This window comes from Zootoca vivipara, chromosome 10 (assembly GCF_963506605.1).
Source record: "Zootoca vivipara chromosome 10, rZooViv1.1, whole genome shotgun sequence".
Classification (NCBI taxonomy): domain Eukaryota; kingdom Metazoa; phylum Chordata; class Lepidosauria; order Squamata; family Lacertidae; genus Zootoca; species Zootoca vivipara.
The window spans coordinates 70510842-70534471 of NC_083285.1; the positions used below are offsets into that span (position 1 = coordinate 70510842).

The 23630-nt window shown below is 47.8% G+C and overlaps 1 protein-coding gene across 1 annotated transcript; it reads left to right on the forward strand.

The window, feature by feature from the left end:
- Nucleotides 1-12595: 12595 nt before the first annotated feature.
- Nucleotides 12596-22878, forward strand: LOC118091565 (acrosin-like). The gene is made up of 5 exons (XM_060279773.1): nucleotides 12596-12669; nucleotides 15389-15592; nucleotides 18085-18356; nucleotides 20284-20432; nucleotides 22213-22878. The coding sequence occupies exons 1-5, from the start codon at nucleotides 12596-12598 to the stop codon at nucleotides 22876-22878; spliced, it is 1365 nt and encodes a 454-aa protein (XP_060135756.1).
- Nucleotides 22879-23630: the final 752 nt, after the last annotated feature.

Consider the following 23630-nt stretch of genomic DNA (forward strand, 5'->3'; position numbering starts at 1 on the left):
CCAAGCAGCTGGCAGCACAAAAAAGGACTAGTCTGTTTTTTAAAATAAATAAATAAAAGGAACAGTGCAAAGTTTAAACACGTCCAGGGACATTCATGACATGCAGAAACTTCTCAATGGAAGCAGACAGCTTTCGTGGAACAGCAAACAGCAGAGGGGAGGCAGCGGTGGTGTAGTGGTTACGAGGGTCGGACTGAGACCTGGGTTCAAATCCCACCTTGGCCATGAAACGCTTCCTTTTTCTTCACCTGACGTACCTCAAAGGGTTGTTGTGGGGATTAAATGAGGAAGGGAAGAGCCCTGGTTGCCACCTTGAGCTGCTTGGGGGGAAAGATTGGGTGCAAATGCATTAATAGAATAAAATCATCTCCATCTATCGTCGTCATCATCGCCACCATTATTATTATTTACTTTTATCAGTTGCTTTTTTTTTTTTACAAAAGCATCTCCAAGTGACTAACATCTTCAGATCACCCATTGATTTCTTTTTTTATTGTTATTTTAAACCTTTTTGAAAATTTTAGAAAGTTTTTGCCCGATAATGGAAAGAAGAAGAAGTCCCAGTGAAAGAGAAATGGATACAAAAACTTATGGAATGTGCGGAAATGACGGAACTTTCTGAAGAAATAAGAAATCAAGATAACAAACATTTTATAAAATAATGGAAATGATTTATTGAATATTTACAAATAAACTGTAAACAGATAAGAACCTTGGCAGGGTTATTGTCATAACCTGCACTTTTATAAGAGTATATATTTAAAGAAGATAAATAAATGAGCAAATTAAGTTAATTTGGATATGCAGAAAATATTTAAAATATATTTAAGGAACCAAAGAAAGAGGGGGAAGGAAGTCAAGTTTTGAAATGTTAAAATGAGTGTAAAATTATTGAAATGTATAAAACTGGAAATTATACGTAAAATAGTAATAATTTTTAGAACCAGTTACCAAACACAAAGGCTGCAAAGGAAACTTGACATCTGCAAATGTATCTGCCATCTTTTTTTCTTTTTTTTTTAAGCCACAAGCTGCCATGAAAAGTTCCTACAACATCTCATAATAGTGGGCGTTCAATGGCTGATCAGGGAAGAAGAGGAGGAGGAACTCTGGGCCCCGGGCAAATTCCATGCTAGGGATCATTGGGGAAGGAATGTACCTTTGGGTGGTGCAGTCAAACAGTTGGAAGGTTGTAGCGCCTGCCGTGGAATTAAAAATAAAACTGCCAATATCATAATACGGTTCTACAAATCTATGGCACAACTGAATTTGGGACACAGTGTATTTCTCTGGTCGCCTTGCCTCAAAAAAGGGTATTGTAGAGTTGGAAAAGTCTCAGAAACGGGCAACCAACGTGATCAAGGGAAGAAACATTTGGAGAAACATTTTTAGGTGAGAAAAGAAGACAAATAGTGGCAGATTCAGGATAGACCCAAAAGAAGTACGTATCATCCTATGTGTGTGTCCTGGGTGTTGTTGACGTGACCCAGAGATTAAGGAAAATTATTCTTCTGTGTTCCCCTTCTTTTCTCTGGTTAGCTATGAGGGACTCCCCTAATTAAAGAGGGGGACAGCTGGCCATTTGTTAATGATCAGCCGTGGTATGTTCTAGTTCGTCTGGCCAGAGCAAAGCCGGAATATGTCAACGTTTAACATAAGGTTACAAATCGCCCCAGGGCCTTTTCAACATTGGCTCCGTCCTGGTGGAATGCTCTGTCTCCTGAGACCAGGGCCCTGCGGGTCCTGATCTCTTTCTGCAGGGCCTGTAAGGCAGAGTTGTTCCGCCTGGCCTTTGGCCTGGAACTGACTTGATCCCCTCCCCCTCTTTCCCTTTTTCCTTCTGTATGAGGCTGCATTTTAATTTTAATTTTAAATGTTGTATTTAATCTTGTTTTTAAGTTGCATCTTAATCAATGGTTTTATTTTTGGTGATAGCTGCCCTGAGCCCTGGTCTCGGCTGGAGCGGGCGGGGTATAAATAAAACTTATTATTATTATTATTATTATTATAGAATCTGGGGGTTCCAGGCGCTTAGCTAGGTTTGGTTTAGAACCATAGAATTGTCGAGTTGGACTAGATGGCTCCCTAGTCCAACTCCCTTTGAATGAAGATCAATGGAGGAGAATGGGGGTATCTTCAGGATATATGGCTTTTTGAAACACTTATATACAACCTGAGCGTAAGACAGAGGCGCTCAATGTCTTAACACCCCGACAAATCTTGCTTGTCCATTTGATTTGGATCCAGCACAGAGCAAGCTGGTCTCCATGTCTCCAGCTTCCAGCCTGTTTCCAGCTCAGCTGTCACACCCCAACTTTTGCTGTTGTTCTCCTATCTAGCAGCTAGTTGAGGGGGGTGAAGGAAAGATCTGCCCTTAAGCCTGGAGGGCCCTCCTCGCTCAGTTGTAGCTCTTGAAAACTGGCTCATTCCTTTGGTATGCTGAGGAGGACACTCCAGTGGTCACCTAAGGCCATTGTCCTACAAAGAAACTTGTGCGACTAGTTCAGCAACTGAATTTTGTATTAGATTCTAACCCTCACTGGGAACTGTTAACGGAAAATCTGAGGGCTCCCTTGGACAAAACAAGACTCCAGCCAAGATTATTAGAGCAAAACAGCAGCCAGTAAGCTTGGTCTTTATTGAAGAAAATACTGTCGCGACGGGACCAAGGTGGCGCTGTGGGTTAAACCACTGAGCCTAGGGCTTGCTGATCAGAAGGTCGGCGGTTCGAATCCCTGTGACGGGGTGAGCTCCCGTTGCTCGGTCCCAGCTCCTGCCCACCTAGCAGTTCGAAAGCACATCAAAGTGCAAGTAGATAAATAGGTAGCGCTCCGGCAGGAAGGTAAACGGTGTTTCCGTGCGCTGCTCTGGTTCGCCAGAAGCAGCTTTGTCATGCTGGCCACATGACCCGGAAGCTGTCTGCAGACAAATGCTGGCTTCCCTCGGCCTATAGAGCGAGATGAGCGCCGCAACCCCAGAGTCGGACACGACTGGACCTGATGGTTAGGGGCCCTTTACTGTCGCGACAGGGCCCCACCTGCAACAAGGTGAAGCAAGATGGAGACCCCAAACAAAGGGGCTCTTCCCTTTTTATTAGCATCCCACCACCAAGGTACACCCCTAAAGATATATCACTAGTACCAGTATGTCACTGATATGTCATTGATACATCACAAAAAAAGGAGGGGTCAGAGATAGAAATTTGAGCACCTGGCCAGCTGCTCTTGGCCTCTTGTCACCCCCTCCCTGTTAAATTCCACAGGACAAAGAGAAGTTTCACAGTCATTATGAAGTAAAATAAAAAAATTCCTTCAGTAGCACCTTAAAGACCAACTAAGTTTTTATTTTGGTATGAGCTTTCGTGTGCATGCACACTTCTTATGAAGGTGATGGCTGTCCTTTGAGAAGATCCTGGACTGAATCCACTTTGAGAGGAAAATCCATTGTATAGAAGATGGTCGCCTGTCTGGCACAGGTGGAGGTGGAAATTCCTGTCCCTGAGCAGGTTGCGTCAAGCTTGCCAGATTATGTGTCCAGTTCTGGGCACCACAGTTCAAGAAGGATACTGACAAGCTGGAACGTGTCCAGAAGAGGGCAACCAAAATGGTCAAAGGCCTGGAAACGATGCCTTATGAGGAACGGCTTAGGGAGCTGGGTATGTTTAGCCTGGAGAAGAGAAGGTGAAGCGGTGATATGATAGCCATGTTCAAATATATAAAAGGATGTCCTATAGAGGAGGGAGAAAGGTTGTTTTCTGTTGCCCCAGAGAAGCGGACATGGAGCAATGGATTCAAACTACAAGAAAGAAGATTCCACCTAAACATTAGGAAGAACTTCCTGACAGTAAGAGCTGTTCGGCAGTGGAATTTGCTACCAAGGAGCGTGGTGGAGTCTCCTTCTTTGGAGGTCTTTAAGCAGAGGCTTGACAGGCATATGTCAAGAATGCTTTGCTGGTGTTTCCTGCTCAGCAGGGGGTTGGACTGGATGGCCCTTGTGGTCTCTTCCAACTCTACGATTCTATGTTTCTATGGCCGTAGGTTGAGTTCTCCCAAGATCCCCCCTTTGATAAATTTTATACACAGAGTATAATAAAGTGAAATAAAAGAAATCTGACTCATGACTGGTTTCTTTTCTCGTGAATTTAAGTATCATCAATAGAAACACTCTATCTCATCAAGTAGTGGTTTTAACAAATCCTGGTTACAGCCAATTTGGCTCGGAAACATTTTATCAATTACCTGAGGTAAGTGAATGGGAAGACTTTGGAATACCGTTGTAATAATTGGTACGCAAGCGCTAAGGACACTGTTCGAGAGTGACCATTGATTGGAACGCAGCGAGCTGTCAAAATAGATTCTTCCGGTCAACCCATACAAAGCGTGGGAGTGCGTCTCTCCGGAGGAGCAAGATCCCTGCCAGCCCTTATTTACGGGGGGCCATATTAATGAAAGAAATGAGGGCTATGGGACGAGGGGGTGCTTGTGAAACTGTGTGAACCTATGTTTCATATTCACAAAGGTTGGGGGGTATTTTCTACAACAGCACAGGACCCCAAGAATTAGAAGGGATTCCCAGCACCATCCAAACTGACCCCCCCCCGCCAAACCCACAACAAGAAGAGCAGAAGGAAGAAGCTGGCTGCTGGATCAGGCCAGAGGGGACCCATCAAATCCATCATCTTGTTCTTAAAGTGCCAAGGGAGAGCACACAAGCAGGACCCAGGCATAACAGTGGCACTATTCCCTCCTAGGATTCCTGGCAACTGGTATTCAGAGACTTCTTGCCTCCAACAAGGTGAGGAGAACATAGCCGTTGTGTCTAGGAGCCACCGGTAGCCTTATTCGCCCTCTTGAATTTGTCTTATGCTTTGTTATTTTATTTTAGATTAAGGCCCTTGTTTGGCTACCGAAATATTGTTCACCTGCTTGTCTAGTTAGTTATATGTTTTCCCAATTGAGGGTTGTCACCCTAGCTTCCCACTGGGAGGAGAAAGGGCAGGTTCTGAACTTAAGAGATCAACAATGTTGTGTCACCACCCTCATTTTCTTCCATTAATATTTCTCTGCTTCTGTAGACGTGTCGATCTTCATGCAACCTTTTGTAGTCGGCGATGGCCCTGTCTGTCATAGAATCACAGAATCTTACTTGGAAGGGACCCCCAAGGGTCATCTAGTCCAAACCCCTGCAATGCAGGAATCTCAGCTGAAGCATCCATCTGGTGGGAAGACAGTTGGGCTGGGTGCCTGGGCCTCAGGGGGAACTGGGGTAACCCAGCAGATGTTCAAGGCACCCACACACAACACAAAGACCTCAGCCATGTCTGCCTCGGATGAAATTTCTAGAATGTTTGCTGGCTTTAGGATCAAAGGAGATTCTTCTTTTGAGCATATGTTCTCTGCTGCTTTTATGAGGTTGTTTTTAAGCAGGCGGCTGATACGGTGGTGCCGTTCTGGGTCTCCTAATACCATGTTTTCATGACTGCACTGTGTGGACTCTTGTTTTGATGTGCTGGCTAACTTTAAGGGTTTGAGAATGCTTCAAAGTTCCAGGCTGTGTTTTGTATTGTTGCCATGCGGCCACTCGCTGCTACATGGGGAGATAATCCCAAAAATTAAGGCTAAAAAGCTATTAAGTGAACAAATAAAATGCATTATTAGCTGAGTCACTCGCTTCCAACTTAAGGTCATCGTCAGTTGAAAGGGCGGATAATATCGCTCCCCTGACATGGAAGGATCTCCTTACTCATGAAATGTTTTGTTTTTATATATGTTATAAGAGAGAAAAAACTGCTGCTTTTCCCTGATGGGGTATCCAAGAGCCCATACAGAGTCATAGAATCATAGAATCATAGAGTTGGAAGAGACCACCAGGGCCATCCAGTCCAACCCCCTGCCAAGCAGGAAACACCATCAAAGCATTCTTGACATATGCCCATCAAGCCTCTGCTTAAAGACCTCCAAAGAAGGAGACTCCACCACACTCCTTGGTAGCAAATTCCACTGCCGAACAGCTCTTACTGTCAGGAAGTTCTTCCTAATGTTTAGGTGGAATCTTCTTTCTTGTAGTTTGAATCCATTGCTCCGTGTCCGCTTCTCTGGAGCAGCAGAAAACAATCTTTCTCCCTCCACCATATGACATCCTATCATATATTTGAACATGGCTATCATATCACCCCTTAACCTTTTCTTCTCCAGGCTAAACATACCCAGCTCCCTAAGCCGTTCCTCATAAGGCATCGTTTCCAGGCCTTTGACCATTTTGGTTGCCCTCTTCTGGACACGTTCCAGCTTGTCAGTATCCTTCTTGAACTGTGGTGCCCAGAACTGGACACAGTACTCCAGGTGAGGTCTGACCAGAGCAGAATACAGTGGTACTATTACTTCCCTTGATCTAGATGCTATACTCCTATTGATGCAGCCCAGAATTACGTTGGCTTTTTTAGCTGCTGCATCACACTGCTGACTCATGTCAAGTTTTTGGTCTACCAAGACTCCTAGGTCCTTTTCACATGTACTGCTCTCAAGCCAGGTGTCACCCATCCTGTATTTGTGCCTTTCATTTTTTTTTTGCCCAAGTGTAGTACTTTACATTTCTCCTTGTTAAAATTCATCTTGTTTGCTTTGGCCCAGTTGTCTAATCTGTTAAGGTCATTTTGAAGTGTGATCCTGTCCTCTGGGGTATTAGCCACCCCTCCATAAGTCCTTAAGTGGGTTCCCTATTGGTAGGGAAAGAAAGAGGCCAACCAGAGAATACTGAGAAGCAAAGCAGCTAGTAAGCCTGATCTTTATTAAACTGTTGCAACAGGTTCCCCCAGTCTCCACACGCAGGAGGGAGGAGAACCCCAAACAATGGTGTGCAAGCCCTTATATAGACTTTTGAAATTGGCCACCCTGTCCCCCAAGACCACCCCCAAAACATCATGCATACATCACAGAAGGAGGCGGGTCTACAGCAGAAATCCTGTTTGCATGGATACCTGTTAATGGTCACTGATTGCTTTACCCGGGCACCCTGGTCATTCTTTTGTGATGGTAAATACTTTTAGTTCCTGAATCCAGGTCACAGGCTCACCCTATTCATACACAAAATACGCAAAGACAGGATTTGTAAGCAAAAAGACAAAGGGAAGGCTTCCCCCATCTGCTCCCTCCTTGCAGAGAAATATATTGAGGTCAATTTGGGAGAGTCAAAATGGCTTCAGGATTGCTCTCCTGTACTATTTCAGACACGTGGTTTATATACTTATGTATGTGTTTGCCTAGTACATTTATAAACTTTAAAAAATATATTTGGGACCTTCAAATTCTTATAAATATATGTTGGAAGCTGCCCAGAGTGGTTGGGGCACCCCAGCCAGATTGGTGGGATACGAATAATAAAATTGTTGTTGTTGTTGTTCATAGAATCCTAGAGTTGGAAGAGACCACAAGGGCCATCCAGTCCAACCCCCTGCCAAGCAGGAAACACCATCAAAGCATTCTTGACATATGCCTGTCAAGCCTCCGCTTAAAGACCTCCAAAGAAGGAGAGTCCACCATACTCCTTGGCAGCAAATTCCACTGCCGAACAGCTCTTATTGTCAGGAAGTTCTTCCTAATGTTGAGGTGGAATCTTCTTTCTTGTAGTTTGAATCCATTGCTCCGTGTCCGCTTCTCTGGAGCAGCAGAAAACAACCTTTCTCCCTCCTCTATATGACATCCTTTTATGTTGTTGTGGTGGTCGTGTAAGATGTCCTTATTTTCATTTGGAGAAATGTTGGAGGGTATGCTTGTGAATCTCAGAACGACTGGCAGTGGCTGGGATATACCTGTGTGCTGCGGTCAAGCGCCTCCTCCCAGGTCACAGTTGGTGCAAAAAACCGGTACCACCTGGCAGGCTACAAAGTAGGACTCTTGACTATAAGAATGGAGGGCCCTTGTGGTCCCACATCCTGTTCTCGTGGTGGCCAACCAGAAGCTCATCATGGGAAACATGCAAGCAGGATTCAAGGCCCAGAGCCCTCTCTTCTCCTGCAGTTTCCAGCAGCTGGTGTTACTCAGAGACATACTGTACCAGCTCCAACCATGGAGGAAGAACATAGCCATCTTGGCTACTAGCCGACATAATAGGTGCATCTTCCAAACTCTGAAGTTACAGGTGGTAGATGGAAGGGGGAAAACCCTGCCTACATATCACTTTCAGTCAACAAAGGCCTGGTTACTTGGGGATTTGAAGACCAAACATCCGTACTTCTTCATAACTGTCCGTTGGACAATGGGGTCCTTATCTCTAGTATTTACTCTCTGATAACACTAATAACATCCAAACTTTCTCCAGAAACAAAGGTTTCTTCTGAGCCTACTCTGCAGCTGTGCTGATGCCACCAGAAGGCGTATCAAAGGTTCGAAGGTTTAAGGTGGACAACCAGAGGTCTTGTAAAATGTTCCTGTAGAAGGGAGGAGATATCTGTCCAGCTGCCAGGAAAGATGAAAGCTAAAACCATCAGGAGTGAAAAGGGTCTGAAGAAGGTGAAAAAAGTGGGTCCTGATGTGCACACCGAATGAAGAACACGTCACCTATACAAATAAGTAACCTGAAACACCTCCTGGAATATCATAATGTTGTAAACTATGTGAATCTCTAGCAAAGATCGTCAGGTTTTCCGCTGCGTTTATTACGTGAGAACGGCAGTCTTCTTTTGGGAGCAGGCAAATTTGATGGCAGACTAGGGCTGGATGAAGCAGGAAGCAAAATAAGCAGGGGCTTAGGGCGTCAAGGGAAGGGGGGCAGCACATACCGTATTTTTCCATGTATTTGGGGGGACTAAATTTAAAGAAAATCCGGGGAGATGGCCCAAAGTTGTTGCGCGTGCACCATCACCCCAGCAGAGCCGTTGCTGAGGGTTGGCAAAGTGGAAAGCCGTCTCCCCCCCCCCCCCCCCGAGCGCAGGCTGCCAACCAGCTGGCAGGCGGGTGCGCGGCTCCTTCCCACGCTGCTACATGAAACGCTCCTTAGAGCGTGCGCCTCCCGCAGCGGCATGGGGGGGGGAGTTGCACACCCACCAGCCAGCTGGCTGGCAGCCTGTAGTTCCCCACCCTCACGCCACTATCAGTGTATAGGACAACCCCATTTTTTGACATGATTTTTGAGTCAAAAAACCTTGTCTAATGCATGGGAAAATACGGTAAATTTTCCCCCTTGCCAGATTTACCATGCGACCCTATGGTGCAGCCCTCTTTGTAGCCCATCAGAGAGAGGCTCCAGCCCTCCGGTGGAATTCCAGAACATCAGCTGTCTTGGTAGCCCATCAGAGAGAGGCTCAATCTGGCTCTGCTGTCCATCAAATGGGGCTTGTCCACACCTCAGCTTAATGTGGATCATGAGCCCCTTGCACCTGCTTCCATTCCTCCTTGGCCATGCAGCCTTCTTCTGGAACTGCTGCTGCTCCACATGTTCTCCCCCACAGATCTGGAGATTCCCTGCACGGTGAAAAACCGAATAGGAGAGCTTGGGTCCCCAAGGGTGAAAAGGAACAATTAGGGAGACACCATGGACTAGCTTAGGTGCATTAATTTCACTGGGTCCTTTTTTGGTTGAATTCAACCCTAACCCTTGACTCTAACACTGCATGCACCCCTGGCCAAGTATTCCAGGGCGGTGCATGGATGCAGTGGGCATGTCCCAAAGCTGTTGTGTCCACCTCACGTTCTCTCTCACAAAGTGGACACACGCACATATGTTAATGCAGAGAGAGAGAGAGAGAGAGAGAGAGAGAGAGAGAGAGAGAGAGAGAGAGAGAGAGAGAGATCCGTCTTAGACGGCCCCTGGATTATATAGTCTGCTATTAAATACAAGCAATTGGGATTGTAAACTCTCCTTTAGGAATAGGTTTTCCAGGCTATGTTAGCTTACAGTCTCTCAGCTAAGGCTGAAATGCTCTGAAGCACCATAGAGGTCCGCAATAACGCGGCGAAGAATCTTGAGGTGCCAGCATACCTTATCAGATGCCTTCTACAATGCAACTGTGGGTTCCTCCAACTGTGGAGGCAGAAGCAAAGACATCATGGCTGGTAGACCTCCAGGTATAGGGCGGTGTATAAATTGAATAAATACTAATACTAACAACAACAACAACAACAACAACAACAACAACAACAACAACAACAATTAATTAATAATAATAATAAATAGATTGATAGCACTCCCTCCATGAATTTGTCAGATCTTCTTTTAAAGCCATCTAGGTTGGTGGCCTTCTGTCAGGAGTCCAGTCCCCAACTTGATCACACAGTAAGCAAAGTTAATTAAAAAGTATGATTTATTGTCAAAACAACAGATAGCTCCGGAGGGCTCTAACATAGCCTCCTGGCATCATCAATCATGATGATCCTTCTGAAGACCCCTTCTGTTTACAGAAGATATCGAACTTTCTCACTTTGCACCTCTTGCTTTGTTTCCGGTCTAACAGCCCTCCCCTTAGCCTACTCTTAGAAGGGATTGGCTCTGCTTCCTTCTCTGTTCACGCCAGTTTGCTCCTGCCCACTCTCAGCCATTCCCTTATCAACCGGCATTGGGGGGGGGGGGAGGAGTTGGCACTAGCCAGTGCTCATGCTGCCTGGCAGTTAACCCTCTCTGTTCCTGGCTGCTTTCTTCAGCTGGTTGCAAACCTTCACTGGGATCTGGCTGCAAGCCTTCCCTGGGGGATGGCTCATTCATGACACCTTCACTGCCTCCTGTGGGAGGGAGTTCCATTGTTTAACTATGCGCTGGTTGAAAGAGTTCCTTTTTATCTGTGCCGAATCCTCCAAAATTTAGCTTCATTGGATGCTCATGACTTCTGGGTGTTAGGAGAGAGGGAGAAAAACTTTCCCCACTCTTCACTCTCTCCTTGCTGCCGGAGAATGGCTTGCAAATTCAAAGTGGTAATGGACACCAGGAAATGTGCTGCACCCAGAATCCTTTGTCACTCATGGAGGCTCCAAGGCAGAGGGACTGGTTGAGAAACCCTTTTTCTGACTGGAAGACATTTGAGTTGTCCTACACACGAGTCGGACCTTGGTAAAGACACATGCATGACTGGCATGTTCGCTCCCTCCTGGTCGATCGTTCGAAAGCTTCAAAAACTTTCTCCAACCCGAACATCACAGTGACTGATGCCAAGAAACATCAGCATGCTTAGGGATCTGCAGAGTCTTCGCAGTTTGCATGACAGAACTCAGTAGCACAGCATTTTGGCTAATCTACTTTTATTTACATAAAATACACTCGGAGCACTGCAACATGGCTCCCTCTCTCTCTAGCATCAGGCAGCAAAGAGAAAGAACAAAGGACAATCGTCCCACTTCACAGAACACAGCAACACAAACATCCTGTCTCCGTCACTTCCCACTCTGTGGAATGAAAAACATACACGGCCATGCGATAGACAACAATCCCATGACTGCAGACACGGGGAATGAATCTCCAACAGGCACCAAGGCAGAGGGGCTGGTTGAGAAACCCTTTTTCTGACTGGAAGACATTTGAACTCCAGAGGCCTCGATCACAAAAGTTGTTTGAGGTGATCTTGTTGCTTGTCTTCAAAGTTGTTTCGCTTGAGACCATGCTGAACCCATGGAGGCAAATGCAGTGCTAGATTTCATATAAGCTTAACAAACAATAGTTTAGGGCCCCAATCTCTTGGGGCCCCCAAAAAAATTAAAGGAAAAAAACCTGGATGTACATTTCCAAAATATAAGATAAAAACCAAACAAAATAAAACCTACATACAGCAACATACAGCATACTGGGTTTTCCTAGTAGTGATGTATGGAAGTGAGAGCTGGACCATAAAGAAGGCTGATCGCCGAAGAATTGATGCTTTTGAATTATGGTGCTGGAGGAGACTCTTGAGAGTCCCATGGACTGCAAGAAGATCAAACCTATCCATTCTGAAGGAAATCAGCCCTGAGTGCTCACTGGAAGGACAGATCCTGAAGCTGAGGCTCCAATACTTTGGCCACCTCATGAGAAGAGAAGAATCCTTGGAAAAGACCCTGATGTTGGGAAAGATTGAGGGCACTAGGAGAAGGGGACGACAGAGGATGAGATGGTTGGACAGTGTTCTCGAAGCTACGAACATGAGTCTGACTAAACTGCGGGAGGCAGTGCAAGACAGGAGTGCCTGGTGTGCTCTGGTCCATGGGGTCCTTGACTAAACAAAAACAACATACAGCAACAGTGTTTTGTGTTGTGTGGGCTCCTATTTTTTATGTGCAAATGGCTTTAGATACCTATTAGGTCCATCAATGACCATATAGCATATATTCAACACAAAAAAACCAGCGACCATTTGTTGTTGCCAAAGGACAGCTGGACATATAAAGGGTCCCACTACCTTCAGTAGCTTAGGGCCTCATCAAACCTAAATCTGGCCCTGGGCGTATGGGAAACCTTGGGCCCGGACTCTTGGGCACCATCCATTCCAGGGAGGAAAGAGAAAACCCAGAATGTCATTCTAGCATGTGTGATGTCATATTGGCTGCGAGCTGATTGGTCAGACCCCGAAAGGACAGTTTGTGATGTTGTGAGCAATGGGAAGAGCTGGTGGAACCCGTCACGCGCTGCGCCATGTAGGATGTTGTGGCTGCTTCTCTCCATTTTGGCTCTTTCTGCGTTGTGGTCCGCGCAGGCGCAGGATGACAGCTGCACGTAAGTGACACCAGGATCGGGGGGGAGGGGGAAGAGGACCCGTCCGTCCATCCCAGTTAGCCCCAGCGATGTTCTGGAGCCTCCATGGCAGTCCGCTGGCGAACAGATAATGCCTTTTCCAGGTGGTTGGGGGACACGCACAAACAACAGAGAGCCAGTGTGGTGCAGAGGCTAGAGGGTTGCACTATGATCTGGGGAATAGGGGTTCATATACCCCAGGGGTCAGCAAACTTTTTCAGCAAGGGGCTGGTCCACTGTCCCTTAGACCTCGTGGGGGGCCGGACTATATTTGGGCGGGGGGAGGGGAGAAATGAACGAATTCCTATGCCCCACAAATAACCCACATTAAAAGCTTTAAATAAAAGCACACATTATACTCATGTAAAAACACGCTGATTCCCGGACCATCCGCGGACCGCATTGAGAAGGCAATTGAGCCGGATCCGGCCCCCGGACCTTAGTTTGCCTACCCATGATTTACCCCCTACTTGGCCATGGAGCTCATTGGGTCATCTTGGGGCACACACTGTCTCTCAGCCTAACCTACCTCACAGGGTTGTTGTGAGGGGAAAACGATGAGGGGAAGAGCTATATATACACCATCTTGAGCCCCTTGAAGAAAAAGTGGGAAATAAATGCAAAACCCCTTTTAATCTGTCCTGCTGACCTGACTATTCTCCTGCTGGTGATGGGCGCTTCCCATTTGAGCTGGCTGCTCTCTTGAGCTGCTCTTGTTCTTAAAACCATCTCTGTGTTTTGATATTGCATGCATTTGGCTTCATTATTGGATTATTATTATTATTTTAAAAAACAATGTTGTTAGTTACTGCTGTGGGTACCCGAGGGGCAGAAAGACAGGGTGGAAATTTGCATAAGCCTAAATTAGAAAGTATTTATCCTCAGAATATGCAGTTATTTTAATTGCATTTTTATGCATGAAGATTCAAAATGCATTTACAGTTTTGATATCCCAAAGATGTTTTCTATTTACAACCTCAGTGAGAAAGCTTTAAATAATTCAGAATCGTATTTCTGTTCCGTATAATTAGTAAAAGGACACCAGAGTCTCTCAGATTGCTATTGACGGTACCATTTTGCCTACACGGAATGGCAAGATACCATCTTTTTGCTGCAAGACTCGGAGCAGATTAAAGAAAGGACTTCTTCATGCAGTGCATAGTTAAACTATGGAACTCCCTGCCACAGGAGAAGCAGCAATGGCTTTAAAAGAGGATTAGACAATTCATGGAGAGGAAGGAGACTATTGATGGCTACTAGCCGAGATGGCTAGCTTCTGCCTCCACAAATGGAGGCACCAATGTTTCTGAGTGCCTTCCTCTTAGCACCTTTCTCCCTTATGTCCTGAGTTTGAGTGTCTTCAAAGCCCGTGACACCTTTGGCAAAGGTTGTTCTCCAACTGAAGCACTTGCAGGCCAGTGTTTCCCAGTTGTTGGTGTTTATACTACTTTTTTAGATTTGCCTTGAGAGAGTCTTTAAACCTCTTTTGTTGACCACCAGCATTACGCTTTCCATTTTTAAGTTTGGAATAGAGTAGTTGCTTTGGAAGACGATCATCAGGCATCTGCACAACATGACCACTGTCCTTACGTCAAAGACCAGAGAACTGTATTATGGCAGAATAGTTCGTGATGTACCAGAATCTCTTTAAGTTCATGTAGATAGTGTGTTTATGCTTGTCATGAGGCAATAAGCACTTTATACTTCGAATTGGACTTTGTGGGTGAGGAGTTTTCTTAACTAGTAACTCTGGGAAAGGCAGACTACTTGAAAACAGGAAGACTGACATCCTGCAGATCACACTGGTCAAAGTGTGGTGTTGTGTCAACAAAAGGTGTTGGACCCAGTTGGTTAAGGGCCAAGGGACTTCTACAAGTCTAACAATGTCCCTGTTGCGTAGCAGCGGATAATTCTGAGCGATAAAAGAAGGATATTCTTATATGCCACTACAGCGGCAAGAATGCTCATTGCTAGAAAATGGAAGGGGGACGAGGTCCTGACAAAGGAGGAATGGCAAGTAAAGCTGAATACTTTGAGCTGGCTAAAATGACAGAAACAATTAGGAATAGAACAAGCCAAAAGTTCACTAAGGAATGGGAGTGCTATAAAAATTACTTAGAAAAACATTGTTCTCAAATAAAATCTTTATTATGCTTTGATTAATTTTTGCAAAATACAAAACAGTTATTATAACCCAATAAGTTAATACCAAGAAATGGAAAACATCTAAAGAAGGCAGTTAAGGGGAAAAATGACTCAAATTGAGGTGGTAGATGGAAGTCAAATCAAAAGATTAGAATTTTTAAGGTTTGATAATTAAATACAATTAGTATGAGGGACGGGTGGTGGGAAAGATACTCAGTGGCTATGTAAATTTGTATTTTCTTATGTATCTGTGTATTCTTAGGCTTAGTTTGAATTTGAATTATGGATGGAAAACGTAAATGGATGTATGCAAAACAAAACACAATTTTAAAAGCAAACAAAGCAAAGCAAAACAAAAAAGGTGTTAGACCCAGTTGGTTCTGGGCCAACTTCTCCAAGTCTAACAGGGTCCCTATCATGTGGGGCTCCAGTTCTGAGCCACTGGGAGGGAGCTTATGAGCCACGATGCCTCCGCAGCCTCACCTGCCTTCTCTCACCTGCCCCTACAAACCACACCTTCCTTGCCTGTCTTCCCGAGCTGCTCTCTTCTTTACAGGAGGGTGTGCGGAAGCCGCCCGCTAGCTATGAGCCATGGCAACTCGCTGAGGATCGTGGGAGGCTCCAACGTTTTGCCGGGGACATGGCCGTGGGTCGTCAGCTTCCAGTTCCCGGCGCAGGAGGGACCCAGGCACTTCTGCGCAGGCTCCCTCATCAACTCCCATTGGGTCCTTTCTTCCGCTCACTGCTTCATGATCCAAAGGTGAGCAAAGCCAGGTAGACAAATCGGCCCGTTTCGACTTTGCTCAGCTTCTCCCCATCATGCCCACATCAGTCAGAATGAAAATCTGCAAGCATTTTCTGTATGAAGGTTAATCTAATGTTCCTATCTATAGGGATATACATACCTTGGCAAGGAATTTCGCCATACACATTATTTTCAAAAAATGAACATTGGTTTGAGTGTGCCTTTCACTAATACAGGGTGAGTCTTTTAAAAGAGGCCCTGTGGAACATGTGTACTCTGTATCCACGGGGCCTCTTTTAAAGGACTCACCCTGTATTTCCTCTTGGGTGGGGGTACACTTTTTTTGTTTGTGCAACTCCTACCAGCCCAAACCCGTAGTGTTGTTTGTTGGGGAAGACAGAGCATCCGGTTGGCTAGATCAACAAGCAGCTGTTATTCCTTTCCTGTTCTAGACCCCAAGTGGTCCATTTTGGCCCTCTCCCCACCTTACCTTCCAAGTCCCGGACTGCAGAATCCGGGACCAGCAGCCGTGTGACACCGGAAGTTGCGTCGATGTAACTTCCGGTGTCGTTTTGCCCTTCTATGGGCACCAAAAATGGCCGCCGCCGGCTTCAAAAGTCGCTTCTATGCATGTCAGGAAGTGCATTGACGCAACTTCCGGTGTCGCTCTGCCCATCTATGGGCACCAAAAATGGCCGCCGCCGACACCGGAAGTCACGTCTATGCACTTCCTGACATGCGTAGATGCAACTTTTGAAGCTGGCAGCGGCCATTTTTGGTGCCCATAGAAGGGCAAATCAGAAAGAAAAAAAATGGCCGCCGGCAGGAGAAAATAACGGAGAAAAATGGGAGACGAAGTGATACGGGGGACCACCGGGAAAAGGTAAGTAAAAATAGGGGTTTCCCGGGGAAAACGGGGTACTTGGCAGCTATGGATTTGAATTCACTAGGTCCCCTTTGGCCCTCTCCCCACTTTTGTTTCATGTTCCTTGGACTCTTACTCCATAATGTTTGGTGCTGCTGACCCCAGGGCCACTTTCTGAACACACCCTTCTTTCCACGGTGCTACACACACACACACACAAACACACACCAGAGATTTCCCCAAAACATTCAGCCCTTTTTGGGTGAGTCCTGGAATGCTCTTCAAGGTCCTGTCCTGAGCCTGGTGTTGCCTAGCACCAATCATTCATAAATGACTTGGATGAAGGAATTGAAGGGATGCTAATCAGATTTGCACACGGCACCAAACTGGGAGGGGCAGCTAATACCACAGAAGATAGAGCCAGGATTCAGGATAACTTTAACAAAATGAATTTCAACTGTGGCTTGGCAGATGCATAAATATAGAATGGGGGAACACTGGGCTTGCCAACAGTATAGGTGGAAAGGTTCTAGGTGTCTTAGTAGACCACAAGAGTGTGATGCAGCTGTACTGTATCCACAGAAGTCTAGTGTCCAGATCAAAGGGAGTCACAGTCCCACTCTCTTCTGCCTTGGTCAGACCCCACCTGGAATCCTGTGTCCAGTTCTGTGCACTATAATTTAAGAAGGATGTTGACAAGCTGGCAGGCATGCAGAGGAGGGTGACCAAGATGATCAAGGGTCTGGAAACTAAGCCCGATGAGGAACGGTTGAAGGATCTGGGTATGTTTAGCCTGGAGAAGAGGAGACTGAGAGGTGATAGGATAGCTGTATTCCAATATCTGAAGGGTTGCCACACGAAAAACGGAGCAAGCTTGTTTTCTGCTGCTCTGGAGGGTAGGACCCAAACCAATGGATTCAAATGGCAAGGAAGGAGAGTCCGACTATCTTACCTTCCAAGTACCGGACTGCAGAATCCGGGACCAGCAGCCGTGTGACACCGGAAGTTGCATCGACGTAACTTCCGGTGTTGCTTTGCCCTTCTATGGGCACCAAAAATGGCCACCGCCGGCTTTGAAAGTCGCTTCTATGCATGTCAGGAAGTGTGTCGACGCAACTTCCGGTGTCGCTTCACCCATCTATGGGCACCAAAAATGGCCGTCGCCGACACCGGAAGTCGCGTCTATGCACTTCCAGACAAGCGTAGATGCGACTTTTGAAGCCGGCGGCGGCCATTTTTGGTGCCCATAGAAGGGCAAATCGGAAAGAAACAAAATGGCCGCTGGCAGGAGAAAATAGCGGAGAAAAAGGGAGACGGTGGGGGACCACCGAGAAAAGGTAAGTAAAAACGGGGGTTTCCCGGGGAAAACGGGGTACTTGGCAGCTATGCCGACGATACGTCAGGAAAAACTTTCTGATGGTAAGAGCTGTTTGACACCGGAACAGACTTTCTCAAAAAGTGATGGACTCTCCTTCATTGGAGAGTTTTTAAGCAGAGGTTGGATGGCCACCTGTCAGGGATACTTTAGCCACGATTCCTGCACTGCAGAGGGCTGGCCTAGATGACCCCCGATGTCCCTTCCAATTCTACAATTCTGTGATTCTCTGAAATCTCATTCTAAGTCTTCCCTCCCCCCTCCCAGGTTTGTAAAAGTCGAGTATTTGAAGGTGCACATTGGCGTAACGCAGCGTTCCAACCCAGGCCCCGATGCCCAGGTCCGCTCCATCAAGAGAATCGTGGACCATGAACAGTTCCGCCACGAGGGGTATCTCAACGATATCACCCTGATTGAGCTGGACCGGCCGGTGCTTTGCAACGACTATATCCAACCCGCCTGTTTGCCGGACGAAAACCTGGAGGTGGATTCCCTGACCCATTGCTACACCTGTGGTTGGGGCATCACACAGATAAGATGTGAGGACCACCACCCCTCCCCTCCCCACAGAGAGACGTGGTTTGCAGGGGCCTCTCGCGGTCCATTCTCCATCACTCTGCCAGCCTCAGGTCTTGCGCTCAGGGTGCTTCCCCGCTGGAATTTCCAGAAGCGAAGGCGAGGAAAGGAAGAGGGGTTGAATTGTTGCTTCGGAGACTCTTAAGGAATTTAAGCTGAGCACAGGAATTGGGGGAGGGGGGAATGGCATAACAGAGGGAAGCGCTTTTGCAGAAATTGGAGGGACTAGTCTAGGTGTGGGAGACCTTCAATCCCCCAAATATTGCTGAACTACAATCCCCATCAACCTTGGACAATGGTTAGGGCTGATGGGGGCCCCCAAACATCTGGAGGTCCATGCACCCCACACCCTTGGACCAATCTCTTAGTCAAGAGATTGTTGCTGTAATAATAATAATAATAAATTTATACCCCACCCATCTGGCCGGCTTCCAACAAAGATTAAAAATACATTTAAAACTTCCTTCAGGTGTCTTCTAAAAGTCAGATAGTTGTTTATTTCCTTGACATCTGATGGGAAGGGCGTTCCACAGGGCGGGCACCACCACCAAGAAGGCCCTCTGCCTGGTTCCCTGTAACTTCGCTTCTTGCAGGGAGGGAACCGCCAGAAGGCCCTCGGAGCTGGACCTCGGTGTCCAGGCTGAGCGATGGTGTGGAGACGCTCCTTCAGGGATACTGGGCCGAGGCCATTTAGGGCTTGAAAGGTCAGCACCAACACTTTGAATTGTGCTCGGAAACATACTGGGAGCCAATGAAGATCTGGGAGCCAATGTAGGTCTTTCAGGACTTGTGTTATATGGTCTCGGCGGCCACTCCTAGTCCCCAGTCTAGCTGCCGCATTCTGGATTAGTTGCAGTTAACAAGTCACCTTCAAAGGTAGCCCTACGTAGAGCGCATTGCAGGAGTCCAAGCGGGAAATAACTAGAGCATGCACCACTCTGGCAAGACAGGGAGGGTCTCAGTCTGCATACCAGAAGGAGCTGGTAGACAGCTGCCCTGGACAAATGCATGAAGCTGCCTTGCCCGTTGGCCCAACCAGCCCAGCAAATAATAATAATAATAATAATAATAATAATAATAATAATAATAATAATATTTATACCACGGCCATCTGGCTGGGTTTCCCCAGCCACTCTGGGTGGCTTCCAACCGAATATTAAAAACAGTACAGCATCAAACATTAAAAACTTCAATAAACAGATGCCTGGATTTCTGGTCAAATGCTCAAGTAACTAAACTTCCCAACCTGGTTTGGGATAGCAGCCCCCTTTCTCCCTGGCTGGAGATATTGTGGTCCTGAGCCATTTAAGGCTTTATAGGTGAAAACCAGCACTTTTGAGTTGGGCCCGGAAGCTAATTGGCAGCCAGTGCAGTTGGGTTAGCGCTTATGTTGCTATCAGGACATATCTCCGAGTAGGTGCAGCAAAGGGACTTTCTCTCACTGAGGAGAGAAACCCTAGGCCCACCTCCTTACGCCAAAGTTTTTGGGACCGAGGCTTTCACCAGGTCAGGCACAGTCAGTTCTTGGTGAGCTTTGCCCAGAAGACCTCTTGCTTTAGAAATTAAGGTCCAGGAAGCAAGTACAGTGGTGCCTCGCTTAACGAATGCCCTGCTTAACGAAATTTCCGCTTAACGAAAGGTTTTTTTCTAGTGGAGGTTGCCTCGCTAGACGAATTCGTTTTATGAAAAATTCGTCTAGCGAATCGCGGTTTCCCATAGGAATGCCTTGAAATTCAATTAATGCGTTCCTATGGGCAAAAAAATATATATTCAAAATGGGATTCGCTAGACGAATTTTTCGTTATAAGAAAAGACCCGTGGAACGAATTAAATTCGTCTAGCGAGGCACCACTGTACCAGCTGGGCCTTCTCCCTGCTTTCTGCCCACAGGGCGTGCCCCGTACGCTGACATCATGCAGGAGGCCAGGGTGACCATAATGCCCGCCGACATCTGCAACAGCAGCAAGTGGTATGACGGACAGATCATACAGGAGAACATCTGCGTCGTATCTGAGGAAGCAAAGGTGGACCGATGTAAGGTAGGTGCGAGCTGAAGCCCAGCGTCCTCGTTCCCCATCATGGTGGTTCTGGTCTTCCGAGCTCCACCCTGGCCTTCTTAAACTGAGGTGTCCTGTTCCAGGCCAAGACCTGCTGGGGAGGTCCAGTGGAGGCCAGAGGGAGTGTGAGGAAGAGGCTTGCTGTGGAGCAGAGAGTATTTAGACTACACACTGAGCAACCAGGATCTGGAGCTAATGGGGGTCTCAAGTTTGGTGCTATTGGTGGTGCAGGGCTAGAAGGAAGGACTTGCAAGCTCAGAGCAGGCTCCCTGTTGCAGAAGCTAAGCTCAGGCATGTGGAGAACTGGGAGGAGCCACTCAACAGGGGGAGGAGTCTGAGGTGTGCCCCCCCATGCTCCCATTAAAGGTCCTTTGCTCAAGAAAAATGTGCAGGGGTCTGTTGGTGCCTGGGTAACAGATTCGTTCAGAGTAGGGAGTTGGTTTGGGGCTCCAAAATGGATATAGCAGTTCTGCTAGTGCAAAGAGCAGGCATCCCCAAACTTCGGCCCTCCAGATGTTTTGGACTACAATTCCCATCATCCCTGACCACTGGTCCTGTTAGCTAAGGATCATGGGAGTTGTAGGCCAAAATATCTGGAGGGCTGCAGTTTGGGGATGCCTGGCAAAGAGTAACCTTGGAGGTGGGAGACTCTCTTCAAAGGACGTTGGATGGCATGATCCTTTAGCTGTGATTTCTGCATCATAGGTGGTTGGACTAGATGACCCTCAGAACCCCTTCCAAGTGTACAATCTTATGATTCTGCAAGCCCACCTGATTCATTTCCTTCCTGTTAGTGGCAAAATTGTGGCTGGCTGTGCATTGTCCCACGTAAGAGTGTTGTTGTGCTTCCATGGGCAAACCCCATTGAAAGCGAAGGCCATTCCTGAAAGCAAGGATCTCTGAGCAGGGCTGGCGAATCCCATTTTGCCACCTGAGGCAGAATGGGAAGGTGCTGCCACGCCAGGCCTCCCCTCCAGAAGCCCCTCTTAAATGGGTTGTGCAGGGGCGATTGCACAGCACCGGCGCTGGCAATGGATTCCAGCCGTGTGAAGCTAGCCCTTCCCTGGCTCCTCAGGGGTTGTGAATGGCTGAGTCTCCTTGCCCAGGGCCGGCCCGTCCATGAGGCAGGCTGCCTCAGCTGGCAGAATCCACAGCAACCGCCACCACCAGATAAGGGAAGAGAAGCAACGATGGTAGCTCCTAGGTTCTGGCAATATCTCAGGAGACTAGGCACTTTGCCCTTACTTGCTCAGGTCTCAGGAAAGTCAAGGGAGAAAAAGAAAAAGAGGAGTTTGGATTTGATATCCCGCTTGATCACTACCCGAAGGAGTCTCAAAGCGGCTAACAATCTCCTTTTCCCTTCCTCCCCCACAACAAACACTCTGTGAGGTGAGCGAGGCTGAGAGACTTTAGAGAAGTGTGACTAGCCCAAGGTCACCCAGCAGTTGCATGTGGAGGAGCGGGGAATCGAACCCGGTTCACCAGATTACGAGTCCACTGCTCTTATAACCACACCACCACACTGGCCTCCATGTGATCTCATGAGGCTCCCGAGTGATCTTGTGGGGCCCTTGTGTGATGCCGCCAGAACCTGGAACCTGCAACCACGTGACCCCAGCAAGCAAGGCTTTGGTGGGTGTATCAAGGGGGTGGGTGGGAATGGACACACAGCGTGGCACTTCCCCTCTTTGCCTCTGGTAGCAGAATGAGATGGGCCGCCTCTGCCCTGGCTCCTCACGCCACTTCTCTCTTCCTGCTCCAGGGCGACGGGGGCAGCCCCCTCATGTGCAGGCCAGGGAGATCTGAGCGCTTCTGGGTCGTGGGTCTCAACAGCTGGGGCAGAGGCTGCACGGTTGGGAAGGTCCCGGGAGTCTTCACCGCCACCCAGCACTTCTACTACTGGATCCAGAGAATACTGAAGGACCCTCCTGTCTCTGCTCTCGTCCCGCCATTCAAGCCAACACCGCCCCCCACCAAGCCCCCCACCACCCGCTCCACCCTGTTTTCACCCCCAGCCTGGGCAACGGCACCCAATTTAAAGAGACCCACTCATATGTTGGTGAACGGCAAGTATTATGGGTACGGGGGCAAGGCCCGGCCAACTTACTCGTTTGAACGCCCCGGTTATGTCGAAACCACAACCTCGCGGCCTCGTAGCACATGGGGCTGGTACACGGGCCCAAAGAGGACTTTCCCCCCCTACAAGCTGACGCCGTACCGGCCGACAACTCCCTGGTATCTCACCAGCACAAAGTTCCTGGGCTGGAATGTGCGGCCTAGCATTATTTACAGGCTGCCCAAGCAGAAGCCACACACCACGGCGAGACCACAGACCCCGTGGCGGAACACACCCTGGACCACCAAGGCATGGCCACAGACCCCGTGGCGGTACACGCACCGGACCAGGCCCAGTAACTGGGGCAAATAGGCCTTCAACCACACACACAGACCCAGAGGTCTTGGCCACGGGTTCAAAGCACAGCTATGGGCCTGACCCTGATCCCATCCGTTGCCATGCTGCCGTCGCTCAGACAGATTGCAGCCAGGCTCCGGCACGAATCGATCCTCACGTTGCCCTTTTGCAAGCGTCTTGGGAAGCGAAAGATGGCAGGAGGTTTCTGGATTACGGCGACTCTGAGCTCATGAAGACCCGCTGTCAGAGCCAGCCTGAGAACGAATCCCCACCCCCACCCCCCGAGGAACCAGACAAGATTCTCAAAGTATCTGGAAGCTCCTCGACTCACGGCACATTCTTGGTGAGAAGACCCTCTTCCTTCTGTGGGTGGGTCCAGCCCCTTCTTGCCTGTGGGAACTTCTTGTACAAGCACATTAGAAATAAAAGTGCTCCTAGCCTTCTACTGAACCTGTCCTGGTCATTCCTCTCAGGGCGGTGCATGGCGGGAAGGCAAGGGGAGGTAGGAAAGGGCCTTACACCATGTCATGTCTTCTTCCGTCCATTGAACCCAGGGGCGAGGGACCCTTTGCAGCTCAAGGGCCACACACCTCTCTGAGCCCCTTCCCAGGGGCCATATACCAGCAGTGGGCGGGGCTACAGCAAAAGTGGGCGGGGCAGCAAAGCAAAGTCCTGCCCTGTGCTGCGCCAGAGGGTCAGACTCAAACCAATGGATTCAAATAACAAGAAAGGAGATTACAACTAAACACTGGGGAGTTTTCTGGTGG

What these genes read in the sequence shown, in the direction of transcription:
- LOC118091565 (XM_060279773.1), top strand. Translation starts at nt 12,596, where the DNA reads ATGTTGTGGCTGCTTCTCTCCATTTTGGCTCTTTCTGCGTTGTGGTCC. An exon ending in GGGCATCACACAGATAAGAT is followed by an intron (nt 18,357 to 20,283) that starts GTGAGGACCACC and finishes TTCTGCCCACAG; the next exon opens with GGCGTGCCCCGTACGCTGAC. An exon ending in CAAAGGTGGACCGATGTAAG is followed by an intron (nt 20,433 to 22,212) that starts GTAGGTGCGAGC and finishes TTCCTGCTCCAG; the next exon opens with GGCGACGGGGGCAGCCCCCT.